General features: G+C 35.4%; 1 protein-coding gene across 1 annotated transcript in view; it reads right to left on the minus strand.

The window, feature by feature from the left end:
* Window positions 1-22,532, minus strand: part of LOC129224239 (dorsal-ventral patterning protein Sog-like) — a 136,693-nt gene that overhangs the window by 20,472 nt on the left and 93,689 nt on the right. The window contains exons 10-17 of the mRNA XM_054858665.1: window positions 22,229-22,335; window positions 21,224-21,346; window positions 18,205-18,354; window positions 17,008-17,101; window positions 15,375-15,586; window positions 6,644-6,775; window positions 4,209-4,403; window positions 951-1,044 (exon numbers count right to left, since the gene is read on the minus strand). Coding sequence (XP_054714640.1) covers window positions 951-1,044; window positions 4,209-4,403; window positions 6,644-6,775; window positions 15,375-15,586; window positions 17,008-17,101; window positions 18,205-18,354; window positions 21,224-21,346; window positions 22,229-22,335 — 1,107 coding nt within the window. The remainder of the gene's footprint in view (window positions 1-950; window positions 1,045-4,208; window positions 4,404-6,643; window positions 6,776-15,374; window positions 15,587-17,007; window positions 17,102-18,204; window positions 18,355-21,223; window positions 21,347-22,228; window positions 22,336-22,532) is intronic.

The following is a 22,532-nucleotide window of genomic DNA, read 5'->3' on the forward strand; positions in this document are numbered from 1 at the left end:
ACGATTTATCTTTCTTATTGTTGCATTAATAAAACTATTTTTATTCGCAAAAAAAAAAAAAAAAAAACAGAACGTAGCATTACTTCTTGAGATAGGGCACTCACAATGGAAAAAAAGAACGAGCGATTGCGCTACCCCCTTTTCAGCTGTTGACACCAAAATAAAATCAGCTCTTATATCCACTAAGGGCTACTTGTCAAAAAAATTTTGTTTGATTCTGTTCGTTATTTCTTGAGATACACCAGTCACAATTGACGACAAAAAACGCTCTATAATTCAACCCCCGTTTGAGCTATTGACACTAAAATTGAATCAGCATCTGTTCCTGTTAGCGGCAACATGTGGACCAAATTTTGTTTGATTCCTCCAGTTACTTCCTGAGGAATAGCAAGCACGGGTAACTCAAAAAACGTCCCATTGCTCCACCCCCCTTGGAGGAATTCGCGCCAAAAACCAATGGGCGCAAGTTCACATAGGGGCACATATGTGTACCAAATTTCGTTTAATTTCATGCGGTAGTTTTTGCTGTAGAGCGGCCACAAAAAACTGGTCACACACAGACGTGACACACATACACACAGACAGACAGACATTTTCCAAAAATAGTCGAAATGGACTCAGCACACCTCAAAACGTTCGAATCCGTCAAAATTCGAAATTTGAAAATTTGCACGAATCCAATACTTTCTTCTATATATTAGATATAGAAGAAAGTAACGAGTGAAATCAAATAAATCAGTATTAAATAGTTATTTAATTGAATTGAAATAAATTTGCGACATCGCATTGCGATATGTTCGCCTTGTATCATAAGCTATAAAAGTTAAACTAATATTGCAAATTTTAAGTCTTCCTAGAGAACTATTTCTGCAAAAAGAAAAAGTGCTGCTCACCCCCTACCCCTCCCCTCATATTTTTAATATTTAAGAAAACGAAGTAAAAGCTCTTACCTGGGCAAAATGGACAACATTCTCCGGGAATAGTCATCGGGTTATCGCACACTGGATCGGGGCATATCATTCTTTCACACACCACTCGACTCCTCTAAACAAAACACAAAGAAAATATTGCAACAAAACGCAAACACAAAATATTGAATCATAATCGTTTTAAATGCTCAAAACAAGCATCACAAAATATGCATAACAAAACAAACATTTATTCTGCTGTGGGCAAGAAAAGAGCTGTAACTGCAAATTTCTTCTTTCTTTCTTTTCCTTTCCCGCATTTTCGTCGTCTACTGTTCGTTAGCTTTGTTGTACAAACTTGCTTATTTGGTTTCCGATGAAAAAAAAATTCTAATGGGGTTGTTTCCTACAGTCAAATGTAGTACTTTTTGTCACTGAAATTGATAGTATAAGCAAAAAAAAAAAAAAAACATGGACTCAAATAATACTTTCATTTTCCCAACAGTTATTTTTTAATTAATTTTTTAAAATGTCCGATCCTTCAAACAAGGCGTGGACTTGATGACGTCACAAATGATGCACTATGGCGCATCTTTTTACCGCATTTCCACGTTATGATAATCAAGAAGCGAATTACAATTGCGCTCTACGCTTGCTCTCAACCATATCGTTGCCAATACACGTGAGTAATGATGCGAATTAAATATTTTGATCGAATTGAATATTTGTAAATGGCAACACTGAATGGCATTTCATCATTTGTGATGTCATCGGCAGAAGCGTTAAACGATGAAAGAGCACCGATTTAAGTGATTTTTTAAAAATATTAAACTTAAAGAAATTACTTAAAAAATGGTCAGATTCTATGTTTTTAAGCTTGCTATTTCAGAAAAAAATACTTTTAAAATTTTGAAAACTACTCCATTCCGACATTTCTCTATTGTTACCCAAAACACGTTTCTTCAAATATCTCGAAAACTCATTTCTGTAGATACTGTCATCTGCCTGCCCACGGCAGCATTCTTCCTAGTATGTATCTTACAGCAATGACTCATTATTTATCTCCCCCAGACGTTTAGCTAACCAACCTATTCTTTCTGATCATTGCACAATCATACCTAGACGAACATAAAGCGTAGAATACTCGAGTAACCAAGTTATGACTACAAAGAAATGTTACTATGATTCCGTCCCATTATAGCTGCTTTAATTATATATAGCTGATTATACGAAAGTTAAATATTTGATTTTTCCACTCTTACAAAAAAAAAAAAGTCTTGTTACACCCTTTGCAATTAAGTTTTTCGGCATCAGTTGAAATAAAAGCAAAAATGGAAACACATACATACACCAAACTCAATGAAAAATAAGTCTCGGCTATTAAAATGCTATTTTATTGCGTGATCTTCAGATAACATATTATCTAAAAAGAAGCAAGCGACTGAAGTGGATTTTCTAGGGACAGGTAAGTCCTTGGAAAAAAAAACTTTCCCACTAAAGTATGGATGAAATATTTGTTTGTTGAAATTACGCATAACACTCATCGGTACAAGCAGTACGCAAATTTTTCTTTGCAGATGGGTAAATTTGTTCTGACGCAGATATAATAATAATAATTATTGTTGGAGCAAACGCAACCTGGCAGAGTGGTAATGCTGCGATTAGGATATGCGTAGGTGCCAAAACTGCCTGGTAAGGTTTGCCCCAACCTGGGCCGGATTTGGAAGTGTGGAGGCCCCGGGGCAACGAAGGAGTGGAGGCCCCTAATCGGGGTTCGAAATGATCATCATATTTTCGAAAATATCCGATACGTTGATATGTATCCGAATATTTTGATATATATATGTATATATCCGCTATTTTCAACCCGTGAAAGTTAGGATATTTTGTAAAAATTTTACTGTGGGAGGCCCCGGGGCAGTAGCCCCGCCTGCCCTCCCGATGTCGAAGTATGCTAGTGTTCATAAAAGTTCTTCTAAAAGGCATCTATGTTAAAGCGGCTCGAAAGACCACGGAATCAGATCGGACTCCAACCTTGGTACGTCTATGCTAATTGGGTTCTCATTCGTTTTGGGTATGAATTACGTTCGAGCAAGCTGGTTCTCTTGCCAAGGAAGCTAGAACTACTGATCCTACTCCCTTATCCACTCATAATCTGACGCTAATGCAGTCGCGAAAATGAAACTTTGTACTAACTCAATGAAGAAATACTCTTTACCTGAACTAAACTACAACAGAGACATAACTACCGCCATACAAGACTTAGAAAGGGGCACTTGAAGGGTATTAAGATTATGCCTGATGGATCCAGAATCTTCGAAGACTGCCTTCATTGCTCAGGCAAACAATTTGACCCGGAACACATTTTCAATAGCCCGTCCATCGCGGCGGCCCTGTTTAAAATTGACCTGAGCAGCACAAAGCGAACGCTCTACACAGAAAGGCCGTAGAAGTCTCCAAAACCGTTCTTGAAGCTTTCGGCACAATTTGACTCTCTTTTTACTTCCTTTTACAAAAAAGGAGGTATCGTATTCGCGAAAAGATTTTCACTCAAAAATCGGCCTTAATTTCCATTTTACTCACCCCCAAATGAATGTTAAGTTTTTTTTCGACCCGACCACACGCATACATATGTGCCTAAGAACGTATAGACGCCCGAAATATCTATTTTGAAGTTTCCCGAGTTAATTACAATGAGTTTTCTCGTGACGTCTGTATGTACTTATGTATGTGCGTATGTGTGTATGTATGTCGCATAACTCAAGAACGGTATGTCCTAGAGAGTTGAAATTCGGTACGTAGACTCCTAGTGGGGTCTAGTTGTGCACCTCCCTTTTTGGTTGCATTCAGGTGTTTCTAAAGGGGTCTTTTGCACCTTTTTGGGGGAATTCATTGTTAATTTCGATGCAAACTCAAGTGGTGTTATGATTTGGCGGACACTTGGCGATATATCGTCAGTCTTTTGGTCGCCAACTTGGCGACAAATTTAGCAATTTTTTTTAAAAATCCGGTTTTAATGTAGCCGCTGTTGGTGATATTTAGAGAGTTAGAGAGAGAATCACATTAAAATTGCAATAATAAGGAAATAACATTAAATTGGTGTAAAAGGAAGTCATGTGATGCACACATCAGCTCGCTTGTTTTTGTTTTATTGTATTTCATTTTGTACTTGCCATACGACAACAACAACATGAATTACGCTTGCCACAGACTAGTATAGACATCCCCCGAAACATACGTCTACTGATGAAAATTTGCTGCTGACTTTTTCTGAGCTGAGAAGATTACGACACAGCTTACCTGACATGAGCACATGGTACATTCTTCGTGTTCGGCTTTCCACTGGGCTCCATCCTCGAAGAGGGAATCTTCGTAAATGCACTTGTGGCCCGAGTCAGCGCCATACACGTCGTTGTAGCCGTCTTGGTAGGTGTGTCCGTTTCGCTGCATCGAGGACACGTCGTAGCGGGGAAGACAGCTCACTGGAGCGGCCAGCTGAAAATACAACGTAAACTTAAAGCCGTGTTTAAGGCATAAAATAAGCAAAATAATTTTCAGAAATTGCTTTATCAATAAGCGAAGTACTTGGTTTAATACTAAATAAGAGCATACACACTAACATAAACTAGGTAAAGCTCTAGAGTCTAGACTAAGAATTCTGGATGGTAGCCACTGGCTGTCACGTAGAGCAAAAAGCAAACCGAATCGCTATTAGTAATATTAACAACAAATCAGAAAATAATAATACTCTAAAAAAAACAACAAACTAAACTTAACTGGATATATTTTTTAATATAAAGATATATGCATACAACAAAAAACCAAGTAACGCTTATTAGAGACTCCAGAGAATGACTCAAATGGAATTGGAAGCTAGTTGTCGTCAACCGATAATATTTTTTAACAAAAAAGAACCACATGTTCGCCACTTTTGGTGACTGGGACTTGATTTTTCGGTAACCATTCTCAAAGAAATGGTCCCCCAAAGAAATGGCCTCGCCGTTGGTGACTGGCGACCGCTAATCTTGTGTTTTAACACTATGGCTAGGTGATTCCATTTAACGTATACACGATTCTGTCGGAATTAGCTAGAAAAATTGAAGCACACAGACAATCACAGAAAGTACCATAGTGTGGCTCTGATAAACTGAGCCATGACCTCGAAAAATTTACCTCTTTTGGGGATAATCGGGAAGGGTATTCGGAGCTGAGTTGACAGTTGAGTTTGGTTACGTTTGTAGTCGTTTTGCTAAAGTATTCCAACTCAAATAAGCACTAATAACATGTCCCCTTATTTGTATTATTTTATCAAACTCTCTTCCGGAAATTCACACACGATTTGGCGAATTACATGTACAAGGGAAGGGATAGATACCAAGAAAGATTGCTTAAAATTTAGTTTGTTCAAACTGATGGCGGATAAAAAAAAGTTTCTGAGACTTAAAACCTGAACTATGATTGTTATGCAAATTTAAAAGTTGAAAACTGTTTATATGCAAACTTAAAACCTCCTCTTTTCCATTTATTTCACTGGAAACATAAGAATATCATACAAAATGAAGGATCAGGATATAAAATACAAACAAGGTGTTCTGTTTTAACCCGCAATACCTCTATTTTCGCAACCGTTAGTCCTAGATGTATGTTTCTAATTGCAAAACTGTTCAAAATCAAATGCAGAGTTAAGAAATTGAAAGTTTGAATCAAAATTGAAAATTAGTTAAAAAACACAAAATTTAACTTTTTATACGGGCCCTAGGTAACCCTAACTAATAATTAGAGAAATAATCTCCATTGAAAACTATTACAGACGCAGAAAACTTGACATTTGTGCAACCAAAACTCAAGGAGATATTCGAGTTCAAAGTTTTTAGGGACCGTTCAGAAGAAGAAATTGCAACGTATCGCCATTTCAGAAGAATGTCAGGTCATCAAAGCAAGAGACACATGGAATTTATATTTTTCATTGCTATTTAAAAGTAAATGCAAATGTTATGCCGTGATACGCAAAATCACATTGAAAAACCACATTCTATGCACACATAGGATGTTAAACACTTGTTAATCGCTATATTCCCCCCCCCCCTCCAACAAGTGTTATTAACGGCAAGTGAAAAGTGGTGTAAGTCACAAAACGCTGCGTTTCCTATCTCGGTAAATAATGGTCGTACTAATGTCAAACTTTTTGTGTTGGAATTATTTTTCAATGGAGATTACTTCCCTAAACATAAATGAGGTTACATGGGGCCCATATAAAAAGTTAAATTTTGTATTTTTTTAATTATTTTTATTTTTACTTCAAACGCTCGATATCTTGACTCTGCATCTGATTTTGAACATTTTTGCAATTGGGAGTATACATCTAGGACTGACGGTTGCGAAAATAAAGGTCTTGAAGGTTAAAACGGAACACTCTATATAATTACGCACATTATAATGTGTGAAATGGTTAATTAAGACTACTTCTGTTCAAATCTTGCTCACTATTGCTCAGTGAAATCAACATGAATATTAAGTGGTGGGAGGAAATGACTAACGCTGCCAAGAACAAAACGTTCCACTTCTGCAATTTAATATATTTGCACCAACGAAACGAAATACAAAGTAGACGACTGTAAACGAATACTCCCCTAAGTAATCAAGTAAACTAATATTCTTCGTGCCAGCGGGACAAAGTCAGTCTGTTAAAAATGAAGAGGGAGAAAAACAGGAAAAGAAACGAAAAAGGAACCGACCTCGGTTATTTTAGCCCTAAGCTGCACAGCCTTGGCCTTGCCAGCTAGTTTTGATGTCACTACCAGGTAAGTGTAGCCTGCTTGTAAGAACGCCAGGCTGCGGCCGTCCAGATCGTCTGCCAAGTCTTCTACCTGCAATCAGACAGAAAAGAAAAAAAAAGTGTACAGTACTTCTATCACCCCCTGCTATCTTGTTTTCTGACAATGTTTCTGCAGAGTTCAAATTCGGAAGATAAATTTGCCAGGTTGCTTTCTCGGCATCGCGGAATTCGTTTGGAGCTGCGTATGCATTAATGGATTTCTCTTACCACGCAGAAGGGAGCTAACTAATTCCGATCTTATCACCCAGACATTTGAGTTTGAAGTTTCACTAAATATGCTTTTTAAATAGTAAATTCCGCTAATTATAGCATAGGTGCTGTTCAATTGGCGAGAAAAGTCATCGACTTGTTAAAAATGTCTTAAATTTAAATGGAACTTTCACTTGTCACAACGATGACAGATATTAAAGTGATTGGATTGTATTGGCCCTAACGTTTTGAAGACCCCACAGCCCACATCCATCCTATGAGTGGGTTCAGAGTTCTCTCTATTTTATTTGTGGCAAAGTTTAATTAATGTGATTTTTATTTGATACATTGTGAATACAACTATAGTGCCTAAAAAGAGTAGTGTGTCGATCGACGGACGAAAAGTGAGGTCAGATCTGCGGAAAATTCAGATGGCGCTGCGCCCAGGGAGCAAGCTATGTTTCTCAATCAGACTCGTTTTATGGGCAATTACATTCAAATTTCGCTGCTTAAAAGCTCCATTTTTCGGATCGAATTTATTTCAACGTAAAAGATAGATTCTCTAACAAGTTCTATATGTGCCAGGAGTGTTTATTTATTTTTCGAAGCCGCACTAACATTATATGGCTCCTCTTTAATAAATATAGTACACTATAAATTTTTAACGCAATTTTTTTAAAAATAATTTATCGAAACTTCAGCACTAGTTTGTTAGTAATAATGGCTTCGTATTTTACTTGATTTCGTTAGATATTTCATTACAGCAATTGGCGTGACCTTTCATTATTTCTGGAAAGAAAAGAGGAAACTGGATTGTAAAATTTGTCAAAAGAAGACTTTTGAAGAACTGGGCGTTTGTTATTTCCTTCTTAAAACTGCTTCTGAACCATTTCAGCGAATTAAAATATCATTTGCTAAAATACGTAGTCGGAATTTGAAAATTTGATATAAAATAGAGAAGTTAGTAAATTTGGAACGTATTTTACAAATAAAAAAAAGAACCAAACATTGCAGGAGTGGAGGAAGGAGCATGACTTTTGGGGGTGAGTACCTCTTGCTAAAATTTCTGCATTCCACTCGGTGAATAATTATTGCTGTAATTTATTCAAATAATAATAGCTAAAGCAGGGGTGCCGTCGGAGGAAGAGGAAGTCCGGGGAGGGCACATGATGGAGACAACACTAGCGAAAATGTCAAAAGAAGACATTTTAAAAGAATTTCAGTCTCAATTTTAGGAAAACCTTTTTTTTTTTTTGGGGGGGGGGGGGGTTCTGCAAATTGTGAGAGGGGATGCTATCACCCTAGGGGCGAGCTTTCCTAACTAAAGTTTTTGAAATGAACAGCCAGTAGGGTCATTCCATGTCAGTTCAACCACACCCCAACACCCACCATCTCAGATTTCAATGAAACTTTGTATACTTCTATGTTTCATAGTCCTATGTTACCTCCTAAAGTATTTCTTCTCTATTTAAAATTGTTTTTATTTTATGACCCTTCAAAGTTTTGAGATTTTGCGTTAGTTGTCATTCACAGTTCTCTCAGAACGAACTGCAGCTGTTTGCAAAAAAATTTATTTCTCAACAACTAAAGATAAAAAGTTTTTGAAAATTTTCACATTATACATTAAGACTTCAAGCATTTTAGAAAAAAATATATCAAAGATCTGAATTTATATTCAGCAATTAAAAAAAATTAACAAACTGAAAATTTTAAAAAATTTTCATCAAAAAAAATGATTTTCAAAATTTTAATTTTTTGGCATGAGGGTCGAAATTAAAATAATTTATATATTTTTTTAAATGATCAGTAACATGTGTGCTAACATATAAAATGAGAATCTTTAGGGGACTTTGAGGGATTCTGCCTCCTTACCCCCCTTATTTTGATAAAAGAAAAAAAATCGATCACAATCTTACAAACTTAGCTAATTACTAATAGCATCAAAAAAAATTTGAATAATGACATACATTGGTGTTTGAACCCAAATTTAAACATTTTAATACTCAAGATTTTTTTTGAATTGAAAGTAGTTAATTAAATAAATTAATAATAAGCAATAAAAACAGGTTATCGCGAAATTCGAAATTTTCCTACAACAATTTATGCATACTAAAAATTATTGTTTAGTATGCATTAAGACAACATAGAAATTAAAAGAGAAATCATCTAATTCTAATTTATAACTAGGCAATTAATACAAAGTATCACAAATCCTATAAATACCAGCTCATAGTTCTTAAATTCCTTCTACCTTATGTCTGTTTTCCTACTAAGAAGATTAGAAAATATGTATGTCATTCTAATTATTGTGTTGTATGTAATCAGATCTAGGCCAAAAAATCGATCACAATCTTACAAACTTAGCTAATTACTAATAGCATCAAAAAAAATTTGAATAATGACATACATTGGTGTTTGAACCCAAATTTAAACATTTTAATACTCAAGATTTTTTTTGAATTGAAAGTAGTTAATTAAATAAATTAATAATAAGCAATAAAAACAGGTTATCGCGAAATTCGAAATTTTCCTACAACAATTTATGCATACTAAAAATTATTGTTTAGTATGCATTAAGACAACATAGAAATTAAAAGAGAAATCATCTAATTCTAATTTATAACTAGGCAATTAATACAAAGTATCACAAATCCTATAAATACCAGCTCATAGTTCTTAAATTCCTTCTACCTTATGTCTGTTTTCCTACTAAGAAGATTAGAAAATATGTATGTCATTCTAATTATTGTGTTGTATGTAATCAGATCTAGACCAAATACAAGTAAAAATATGATATCTGTCCAGTAATGATTTCTCTAACCAACTGGGCAAAGAACAGACTAAAAGACAAATTCGAAGCTAGACACTTCTAGTTCGCAGAGCTTTTAACTTGTTTCATTAATCTAATGCAATATCAAACTGAAACATGGATTTGTTTTCCGCTTATTAAACAGATTAGCCCAGAAAAGTTCAATTTCCCGTGCCCCCTCCAAAAGATTTTTCTGTATCCGCCCCTGAATTGCGGTATGTTGTTTAAAGCAACTTTTTATTTTATACAAATGATTTATAAACATTCTACTCTAAATATTCCTGTTTAAATACAGTGAAACTTCAGTAACTGGACACACTGATAACCCCTGCCCCTGTAACTGGACATTTATTTTTCTTAGGGTTGGCCCAGTGCCAAATTCAATGACTGAAAATCTATCTAGCTTGAAACACATTTGCGAGAACCCCCTATCAGTCCACACCCAATTGCTATTCTAGTTCAATTTTTGCTACCAACATTCTTTAATATTAACTTTTTCTCAGAGTTTTAGGAAATCTCTTTTAGAGAATTCTATCTTTTATCCAGGGGAGTTAAGCAACCACTCTGTGCTGTTAGTGCAATTCTAAAAGGATAGTATAAAATATACTAAACTGTAGAGAAAGAAGGCACCATTATACCTCTATTCTAAATACGTGTGAGCAGGACTTTTTATCTTTAACAGACATGACTAACAAGAAGCTTTTATCTCTTTTCAACAATTATGTATTTATGCTTCACAATATATTCAAATATATTATTGATTTTACTATATACTTTTCAAAGAAAGAAAACGAAAAGAATAGAAAATTCCTTTACTGGAATTAGTTTTCATAATGTGAATATTAAGCATCAGTAAGTAAGTTGTACACACAGAAACTCTTTAGGAATTAAAATTTTAGAACCCCAGTAAGTTGACGTCCACTTAAGTCGAAATTTTTTCATGTTTCCTTGGTTTGTTGAGTTATGGAGGTTCCGTTGTAGTTTGAATTAGCACATTTTATATTAATTTCTTTTTCTCTATTCTATTTATTGCACTTAATTGCATTGCACTAGTGTACACTCCCAAAAGTAGTTGAGGAAAGGATGCAAGTTATGTTGGGGGGGGGGGGAATCCGGACAAATATTGTTTTTTTCCCTCGCAAATACTAATTTAGTTTCTTATTCTCATTAAAAATATACAAAAATCCATTGAATATGAGAGATGCAATTTATTTCCTCATTTGCTATGAAGGGAGGGGGGAAGGTAATTTACTTTATTTAGAACATATTATTACTAAGCAATCAAGCTATTAACTTTTAAGGGGTGTTAACTATTTTCAAGAAATGAAAAGGATGAATTTGTTGCTGTACAGCAGTAACACTAAAATGAAAAACAGTTCCACTATACTTAAAATACACCGCCAGCTCAGTTATTCCATCTGAGGACTGCAGTTTCGTGCTTTTTAGCACTCATCAGCCCGGAATAGAATCACATGAGCTGGAGGCGAAAAATCTCTTAAGGGAGCCAAGAGAGCCAAACAAACTGGTAGCTAATACAGAATTAGCAAGCCAGGAGAATTAGGGCGGTAACTTACTACAAAATACAGTTCCACTATAGCAATTTTTCTCAAACATAAGGGTTTAGGTGGGAGGGGGGGGGGATCCTGAAAGTGCTAGAAACTGCATGATTATAAATTGGTGTTAAGAGTTAATTTTTGTTTTCCGCTGTCTTAACTAAAATGCAGTAATCTGTATGCAGATATTATTGTCTGTAGCTTTTAAATTTCATGATATCTTATTTTCAGAAAGTCTATATTTTAAACAATTTTTAACTATTTCAAATTTAAAAAAAAGCTTAAATATTAAATTTATATGTCTGACTTCAATATTAAACACACTTTATATATATATTTTTAAAAAAATAATTGTTGGGAACTCTGTTTTCAAAGACATAGAAGAGCTTTTCTCTGATGCTTTCGTTTTTTCTGAAGAGGGGGGGGGGGGGCAGAATCCCTAAAAGATCCATAACTTTTTTCATAGGGGAAGTTAGGACTCATACTCATGATCATTTTTCATTGTTAAATATGATTTTTAAAAACTGACCCTGATGTTAAAAATTTGACAATGGCTTTTTTCACCAAAAAAAAAAAAAATCAAAATTTTTCTTTTTCCAATTTTTTAAAAATTCTTAGTATAAACCAAGATTATTATAATATTTTTAATAAAAATATTCAAAATCTTAGCTTTTTTTATGAAAATTTCCAAAAAGGTAAGTTTATTAGTTGCTAAGAAACAATTTTTTCCCATTAAACAACAGTTCAGTTTGAATGTCTTAAAAATGACAAAAAATGCAAAATCAAAAAATTTGATAAGTCTATAATATCAAAATACATTGAGATTGAAAGAAAAAAAAACTAAGGGGTTGCTTTTTACCACAAAATAAGGAAGTATACCAAGTTTCATCAAAATCTGAGGTGGTACATGTTAAAATCCCATTTTTACGGTAGATTTGGGGTGAAACTACCCCCTATTTTAAGTTATTTCAAATGAAAAAGAAGCTTAGATTTTTTTTACATTTGAGTCCAATGTTCAACACACTGTATATTTGAATTTTTGTCGTAATTGCTGACAGTTCAGTTTTTAAGAATATGGAAGAGATTGTCTGTATGATGTTTCCTGCTTTTTTTTTTTTTTTTTTTTTTTTCAGAATGGGGGGGGGGGGGGGGGCAGAATCCCTCAAAGTCCCCTAATGTTTTTTATTGGATAAGTTAGAATACATATTCATGATCATTTTTTAAAAAAAATTATGATTTTTAAAGCTGACCCTCTTGTTGAAATTCAGAATTATGTCAACACCTTTTTTTGACAAAAAAAATTTAAAATTTTCACTTCTCTAATTTTTTAAAAATTTCTTATGTAAACTAAAACTATTAAGATATTTTTTATCAACATGTTCAAAGTCTTTACATTTTATGCAAAAATTTTCAGAAAGATTATAGCATTACTTACCAAGAAACAATTTTTTTAATAAACAACATCTTCTCAGTTTGAGTGTCTCAAAAATGATAAAAAATGCAAAATCGCCGAATTTCAAAAGGCTATAAAATCAAAACGAATTGATATTGAAAGAAAAAAAATTAGGGGGTTGCTTATAACCATAAAGGGATGAAGTATACCAAGTTTTATCAAATTCCGAGACGGTGGGTGTTAAAATCCCATTTTTGTGGTTGATTTGACGTGGAATGATCCAGTAGTCATTTTGTTTATTAAATGTTTCAGTATTTTTTCCTAATGATTATATCTAAAGCAAGGGTGGCAGCCCCCGGGAGGGGGGGGGGGAGGGAGTGATGGCTCATGGTGGAGAATAAACTATTGAAATTTTTATAGAAGATGTTTCAAAATGGTTTAGTCTCATTATCGGGAAAAAGCACTACTGGGGGGGGGGGACGCCGAGTAAAATGGGGGGGGGGGGTACTATGCGCCATCACTCTTGAGAAACATCCATAGAGTAACTATCAGCATATTTGTCTCTGTTATGTAGAAAATCAGTCGGCCATCTCAGTAAGTAAACATTTCAGCAATTTAATTATAATTATTTTACTAAAACAGGTGGGGGGGGGGGTTATGGTTCTGCTTGTGCCATTCAAATTTTTACAAAGTGTGCTTTAAGAAATTTAAAGTCTCATTTTTCGGGGATAATATTTCTGAGGGGTGGGGTGCTTCTTAAAATTTGGGGATGGTGATGGGTTGTGCGTTCGCTCTGGAGGAGGGGGAACCCATAGCGAAACCATCTGCAATTTTCAAAATCTACCGACCATCACCATCTCGGAAAGTAAATGTTCCAGTAATTAATTTTAATAACTGCAGCTAAAGCTAAAACAGGGATGCCAAGGTAGAGGAGGGGGTGCAGATTAAACCATCAAAACTTTTAGAGGTGTTTAAAAACTATTTAAGTGTCATTGGGGATTTTTTTTTGGGGGGGGGGAGGCTTCGTAAAATTTGAGGGGAGAGGGGAGTGCTTCTTGGAGGGGGGGGGGATGCCAAAGCTAAATCTGCATATTTAGATCTGCAATAAGAAAATCTATCGGTCAGATTGATAAACCAGCGATTCGAGTAATTTACCCTTAGCTGCGCAGACGTGCTGAGGAGGGGGGCGGGGAGGGTGTTATGGCGTCGACTACACCATTGAAATTTTTAGAAGAAATCAAAGAGTTCCATTTCTTAAGTTTTTCCTCATCTTCGGGAACTTTGAAAAGCGAAACGTTTTCTTTGCCTGAACGTTCGACTTTGATGTATCCATCAAAATATTTTAAAACTGTTTCGTAATTTTTTTACGAAATGCGGAAAAACAACATTAACGCATAATCGAATTATAACTAAAACTAAATTCCGCATCAACTAACGTAAACTCCGTCAAAAGTAGCGTGATCCCTAACTGCATTGCCCTTTAGCGGATTGCCGAAAGTTCGTCTTCAAGAATCGCGGGGAGAACAGCGGCAGTCGGCACAGTCGTCTTTCTAGGCACTATAATACTGTTACAAATTCTGTAAATAGTAATCATTGTAGTAACGTAACCTGTAAATAGTTTCCCGTAATGAATATACAGCCCCTATACATTCGGCTGAAGTATATGGTCCCCTATTTTTTCATTGATAAGATTTGTGAATGAAAAGAAATAAGAAAGTGTGGAATGGTGTAGCATTTTCTGGAATAGTTGAGAGATCTCTTTCGGTGTGTATAAAAAGCCGTTTATGCATGATAAAAGGTTTAGTTTCGATTGAGAATTTGTACTGAGAGTGTATTAGCTCTGTTAACTGCGAGGCATTTCGCTGTGTTGTTTTTCGTATTTGGAAGTAAATACGTGTGTAACCGTTGAGTTTACGGTTTGTGTGATATTTGCTTAATTGCTGATGATTAATGTAGCAGTTGTTGACGATCTTTCCTGTACATAGTGTAAATAAATTTCCTGTGTTTTTAATCAAGAACTGTGTCGTCCTTTCAAGAAAGTTGGAAGTCGCACCGGATCCGTTACAATACAATAAGGTTGAATTTATAACGAAAGCAGTGTGGGAGCTATATAGTCTTCGACATATGACTTTCACATTTAAATAATTTGAATTCCGTTCAATGCATTAAAATTCATAAATTTAAAAAAGAGGAGCGGTAAGCTCTCCCTCAAAATAATCTCTGATTGTAATTAATTTTATTATGAATACTAATAAAATTTGCATTCGGGGCCAGGCAATTCCGTCGACTGTGGTATCTCTACGGGAGAAATTCAATTGCAAGGTACAATGTATACTTCATTACACAATAGCTACGTTGATTTAAGGTTTTAAAAAAAGTCAATTGGTGGCTAATTGTTAGAAAATAACTTGCAGCAATAAATAATAGCGAGTTAGTAAGGCAACTAGAAGTGTGTTATTTGAAATATAGTTTTAAATGGCAAAAAATGAACTTTTAGTAATAGAATACACAAGTATGAACTTTTGAACAAAATGTTATGTCGTTATTTCATTGCTGTTATTTCAATGACACACAGATGCATTATTTTTATTGTCAACAATTATTGTGGCAAGGAATCTTGCTGGAGGTTATTTTAAATGAGTAAAAAGAAGAGGACAGCCAAAAAGCGCGGCGGTTGGGATATTACCATTACCTGGTCCCCTTCGAAGCGTTTGAGGACCCTTTGCAGTGGGTGGCTGTACTTTCCCGGCCTGACTTGCAGCAGTTCCAGCAGGTGTCGCTCCTTGGGATCGAGACCAGACAGGTAAACCTGGTAGTGCAGGACGCAGTCCTTGTCGATGGACAGCCAGGCGATTCCGCCGGCAGTGGTGTTCCCTCCAGACAGAAGAAGAGGTATCTCTAGGGGAGAAACATAGTCCTTTTTACAACATACGCCGTCAAAAAGCTACTTTTGGATAAATTGCGAAGCAACGAAAATGAAGAGCAGTTGTTATAGCAAGAAATAGACGTTACCCGCGGCAGTGGCAACGACTCATTTTCACTGCGGGTATTTTGATTCAGGGCGATCATTCCAAGCTTGTCAGCTTGCGAGATCGAGATTCTCGCTCACGTGATTGGTTGTGATGTAAAAATGTTGCAAAATAGTATTCTAATCTACTCGAACCTAGCCGCAAGCTAAGATCAAGTAGATTAGAATACTACTTTGCGACATTTCTACATCACAACTAATCATGTGAGTGAGAATCTCGATCTCGCAAGCTAACGAGCTTGGAATGACCGAGCTGTATTCAGTTAAATGAATGAACTACCAACGTTTCTATGCACAAAAATCGCAAATTATTTCAGCCACGTGTTTCGGTATTAAAAAAAAAAGGTGTTCTTTGTAACACCGAAGCACGCGTATGCAAAAATTTGCAGTTTTTGTGCGTCAAAACGTTGGTAATTCATTCATTTAATTTTCAAGCACAGAGGTATTTATTTGTAACCTGTATTAAGTGTTAGCAGCGTTAAAGAAACTTTTTTTGTCTGATAACGCCTGGAATTTATACAAAATGAACATGCCTATGGTTTATACATACAGACTTACGATTTCGTGAAAATACCATGAAAGTCGATAAATTGAAAGAGAATGTGAGTTTTCATTTATTTTCTGATAAAGAACAAAGAGGCTTAAAATCAAGAAAATATGATTCAAAAGGAAGAATTTCGCACTCAATGAATTGTTCATCATTCGTTTGCAACAGTTTTAAGCACAAAACTTTCTTTTTTAAATAGAAGGAAGAATTTTTAAGCCGAAAACACGCATGTTACTGTACGTTAGAGAATCGGATTTCCGTCTGCTACAGGACCCTCAGTGACGGTTAATAGCCACTGGAGCACATGGAGTCTTATGGTGAGTTTTGAACAAATGTGAGGTGCTAAAATTCAACCAAGAAAGCATGAAGTAAAAATGTAATGCAGTGAAATTATTGCAAAAGTTTGCGTTGAATTCGTCTATTACTAGTGTAAGTGAATTTGGATATTTGCATACGGATTTCTGATATCCGACCATTTATTACTATTTTTTATAGACATATCTCAGCATAAAATTACGACTAATTTATTTACATGAACATGCAACCCTTCGAATAGGAACAGTTTCTGAAGTGCACTTTTTACTACAACAAATAGATGCTTCTTTAAGATGTTTTACTGCACATTTGTATTAGTAACAAAGGTGATCAAAACGCGAAAAACTCAGTGAGAAATTCGTAACAACAATCAAGAAGTAGGAAGAAGCTAATCGAAATTCAAATACGGAAGGGAAGATGAATTCTTACCATTTAGTAACGCTTCTGTGTAGAGTCCTTGGCGAACGGAACCTCGCAAGAGGGTATGAACTTTATCAGATCGAGTAGTTCGACTTCTTCGTTGCTGAAAGTAAAAGAAGACGTCAATTAGAAAACGTATACTGCCATAGAAGGATATGTCCGTGGATAAACAAGCTTTACCAAAGTTGAACTTTTCCAAACATTAAGCTGTCTCTGCCGATAAACTGGCTAAAGAGGCAAGGGATCTAAACAATAATACTAAAAACTTGGTCACACTAGATGACGCAAATGCCATTTTCCGATATTGACTTAAATATAAACTATCAAAGTAAATCCCCAAATACTCAAGATAGATGTCACAAAAACAGCTACCAGATTGAGTACAGGCCACTTACTTAGGTGGCGTGAAAATTAATGCAGACAATATCAGGACTCATGTAAAATGTAAAAATTATCCTGATGAAGAACTTTCTCCAATTATTCAGCAATGCTGGAACTTCTCCAGAACATTGGAGCACACCCATTTGATGGAGATCTCTGCACAGAAGATATAGGGAAGCTGGCTAAAGAAGTCAATAAAGCCCACGGCACGAACCCATTTGACTTCTTGTTGGATATGACACCAAGCGTCTCTGTTCTCTACATTTGTTTAAATGGTAATCAGGAACAATTTTGAAAATTTTCAAACAAGCAGAAATCCACGGAATGGAGAAAGATTCTCACTCTAGTTAAGTCTGACCATGGCCCCACTGAATTTCAGCTACGTTTACGGGCCTTGACAATTTTTGACTTTTTTGTGTTAAACCGATACAGCTCATGCATCCACCAATGTCAACGTTTCAATGCAGCTCATGCATCCACCAATCAATATCAATGTTTCAAAGTTTGTTTATATTTTTGATTGGAGGTAGCTCATTTTGACTGCAAGAAACGCCTCAGGAAACACCTGCATCCACCAATGGAAACAGGGGTGCCCTATAGCCCCCTCTTTGTTGTCATGGGTTTCAGCGATTGCCACGGCCTATAAGAATTAAGTGGGGCCATAGTCTGACAAAACTTCCAACAAAGAACAGCGGAACAAAATTTCATATTTGAAAGTGGCAACAAGAGTATAATATTCATGCTTTATGCAAGGACGAAGTTTCCTGCCACTTAAGGCACGACTTTGTAACGAAAGACACGTTAAAAAGGAATGTTGGAACTGACCACTGGATGTCCTGTTCCATGGATGTAGGCAGACGCCGGCAATGAAGTGAAGGGATGCTTCAAAGTCTCCGCAGTCACAGTGACAACCAGATCGTCAGTCAGCAACATCTCCACTTCAGGGCCGCTACGACGGCTGAATGATCCGTTGCCCTAAAAAAAGGGTAGTTCATTGAAATAAATAAATGAATGATTCAGTAAATAATCATTTTAACAAAGTTACAAAAAGGCAAACAACTTCCTTCGTTTCCCAATTTTCACTGCAGGAATGCTGTATATATTGTTATTGCTTTTGGGAAAGCGCAGCGTGTGTGTACGGAGATCACCGAAGGTACCATGGTATTATCCCTTTCTCTCTCATCTTTGTTAGGCTAATGGAAAACTGACAAAGATGCTTTTTTTTATCATTAACTGTTCTAAAATTGTTTCGGGGGAGGGGTAACACTTGGAATCCATATTTAGGAGTACTGTAAGCCCCTACCGTTACAGCGATGCTAGCCAGCAATTCCCAAGTTCTGCTTATGATTGCTTATGATGAAAAGTAACATAAAGTACGGAATTACCGCTAAAGTTTTATAAAGTGCGTATGTTTTGTGTTTTAATATTTCAAACGTTCATCAGTTATTTTCGGTGGAATAACTAGCGAATTTAATCTATTTTGGTGCTTTTCTTGAGACCAAAAATGTGGAGTGTCTGTTAGCAAGGTGCATTTGAAGTAATGCATTAAAATAGCTTTGTATGTTGGATGTATGAATTCATGTTACCTTTTACAATAATTAATTAAAACTAACAAGTTTATAACGATGTCTCTAAAAAAAACCTTCTGTTTCTGGCTAGAATTTTCCATTTACAACTTTGAGGCATGCTGCCAGCTACTGTCAGAGCCCGATCATCCTGACATTGAACATGGGGCACATTTCTATTTCAAGGCCCACCTAGGACCTGACTAAGATTTTTGCAGACATTGAGCACGAAATTTATTTTGTACCCCTACCCCCATTCCCGCTTTTTTTATATGTTGAAGCAATAAAATATTTTGATACTTGCGTTTTTACACATCCATACTAAATTTGGTGGTACCATAATATAATCCATACATTTAAAAAGTAGAAGAGATATAGTAGTATACAATAAATATATAAAATGTGGTTAAACTTTGCCCGTTGCACTGAACCGTAAATACAAAAATTATCTATGATATAACTTTTAATAATAATTACAGACTAAATTTGGAGTACTTTTCTGATTTGCAAAGAGATCACATTTTGAAGGGGAATTTTTATCAGCAAATAGATTTTTTTCTTGTTTTGGCATTTGCATAACTATCAAGCCTTCATTGTAATCTAGATTCTGAGTGAAATCATTATTTATTTTTAATTAGCATGAAAAATTAAGGGGATTTTGGGCCCCCTGAAATCTAAGAGGAGGGGCCTGTGCTCCACATGCCCCTGCGGTAATCAGGCTCTGGCTACTGTAAAGATTGAAGTTAGAATTGACAAGGCTTGCAAATCGACGAAATACTGCTCAGCAAGTCCGTCATTTTAAAAAATTCCTATGGCAAGGAGTGCTAACTCTAAATTATAGAAGAAAAACCAACAAACTACATTTTCTCTTCACTTTCACTCACAACAATTTGCTATCAAATTCTATTGATTATTTCTGGTGGCAACCTGGTTTTATACTACAAAAAGAACACAAAAACTTATGTTTATGATAATTTTGAAGGTATTTCTTGTAAAATTTCAAACACAGTAAATTCACATAAAATGAGCCAAAAATATTTCACGTTGTGATGGATCCGCAAAAGATTTTAATTCCCGTAGTCTTTCGGGTCATTTTCGTATCAGGAGTCTTCTGACAGATCAGTCTGAGACATCTGGCTCCCACAGCAGGCAGGACACACAGCGGTCGCCGAGATATTAAATTTTGCTTCAAATTATCCTTAACTTGTCAGTATGATGGTAATTGGAGACACCGATACCTTCCTGGCGCCTATGCAACATTTGATAAGATTTCAGATGAGGCGAAACAAGAGATAGACCACGAGATTTAGATAACTGGACATTATCAATGTAATTGGGTTGGACAGACGTCTAGAACATGAGATCGCGAAAGAAGTGCAAATAAAACGCTTGAATTATGCTCTCAAATTATGCAAAAAAACAAGAGAGAGAGAGAGAGAGAGAGAGGGTGTCGGGGTGGAAAAAGTTATGAATATTTATCACTTACGTGGTTTAAAACTATTTCAAGAGATGGTTATTATGTTTAAGATGCCGAATAAATTCTCACGTTTGTTGGTATTCGTCTTTGGGCGAAATTACTTCAAAACCGACTGAAAACAAGAGAAACCAAAGTTGTTCAAATCAAGCATTGGCGAAGCAAGTTTTCTTCTTAAAGCACCGTTGTTTGTTTACAATTTTGCGAGGGGGCATGGATAAATAATTTAATTTCGTAGTTTTCCAAGTGCCAGCAATCGTGAGGAGGATCGTGGGATGTCCAATATTTACCCTCAGCCTCGCCAGATGGCTGGAAGCAGCGACTCCTGTTAGTTATGGGCCCTTAAGAAGTTATATAATACAGGAAGTCACACCACTCGATCTCAAAGAAATCCTTGCTATCGCTGGCGAACAATACTATTCCAAACTACATAATTTAGCTAACTGGAAGGCTTGTTAATAACATTGAGGAGAAACAAAGACACCGGCAAAATGCTAAAGAGTAAATTTTCGCTATCGAAATTGGGGACAATTTACCTTAAAATTATTGTTGTCTCTGTATCGATACAAAATCAGCATAAGGATATAATTTTGAAGACTCGGGGGAAGAAAGGATTTAGTCCTTGCCTTTTTCGTCACCACATAATACGGGTGTACATATATCTTATAGATATCTACGCTTGGTTTGACTCTTAGGTCAACTTAACAACTCTAATTGCGAAACAAGTTCAGCTAATGAGTCAAGGTTCTAACAAAAACAAAAAGACACTAAAGTTAAGCAAAAGAAATTGAAGGTTAAAACTTACCCAGGAGTCCGTGAGGTTTTGGGTGATGTGTTGCAGCTGCCTGATGCTAGTTCCACTGGGAGTTCCGACGTCCGTTTCCAAAGCTATGTTTACCGATTCAATGTTGGCGTCGCTCACATGCAACTGAGAAATAAAATATTTAAACTAAAGAATTTGTGGTAAACAAGGAATGAAATGCTCTTAAAATGAATAGTTTATGCGTCAAACAAATGTGAACAAGGTAGAAAAATAAAAATTCAAAATGAGCTTCGACATTTTTTAGAACTATACATGGTGTTAATGTTTTTTTTCCCCAGGAACCATTTTAATGCATTCAGCCTTAGAGATTTGTTAATTCTGCGGGGGAGGGGGGGGGGGTAAATATTTAAAGATCCGGGCCTGATAGTAATCGCATCAATCTTGATAATCCCTATATGGCATCAAATTTCTGAACGGAACAAATTATTTAAAAAAAAAAAAAAGACAAATCTTCATTTTACAAAGTCAATGGGTTGGGGTTTCAAAAAAAAAAAAAAAAAGTTAGGCCAATACCTTACCTGGCACGTACTCATGGTGTTATAAGGCTCTTTGTAATATTGAAAATGCTTCAAAGTTGATTTTCCTCCAACTGTAGATGCACCAATCCGGTAATAGCATCCAACTAAAGTCACATTAAAGTGGACCTCCCCCCCCCCTTTCCAAAAAATTTGACCATTCAAAGATTTTTCCAAAACCCTCAATGCGTCTTTTTCATTCTACAATAAACTAATATTTAACTTCACGAAGATTCAAATGTTCAACTTGAAAAATTAATTTCAAAATTTTTTACCACTCAAAACAACTTGATCGACAATTAGCATTTTTTTTCTTATGACGATATATATATATATATATATATATATATATATATATATATATATATATATATATATATATATATATATATATATATATATATATATATATATATATATATATCAGTAGTGCAGTTATTACAAGGTCAAAAACAAAATTTAATAAACTTACTTTATAATTAATGAATCCATCCAGTCCAATATCAAGGACAATAAATCCCGTAACTGGATCCTTGCTGATGTCGGTCACCTCTGTAGAAGTCATAACGGCCTGGAAAACTGTTCAGAATTTTTTAAAGAGATATAATAATGGAAATGATAAAATAATTTGACACAGTTTTTAAAGAAATATCATTTGAAGTAACAGGTAAGACGTTCAGACAAAAGCATTTTAAAGTACTGCGACATACAAGATGATACTTTCTGAACAGGTTCATAATAAAGAAAATTATATCTTTGAGTATGCTTCAAGTTTT

This window comes from Uloborus diversus, chromosome 6 (assembly GCF_026930045.1).
Source record: "Uloborus diversus isolate 005 chromosome 6, Udiv.v.3.1, whole genome shotgun sequence".
Classification (NCBI taxonomy): domain Eukaryota; kingdom Metazoa; phylum Arthropoda; class Arachnida; order Araneae; family Uloboridae; genus Uloborus; species Uloborus diversus.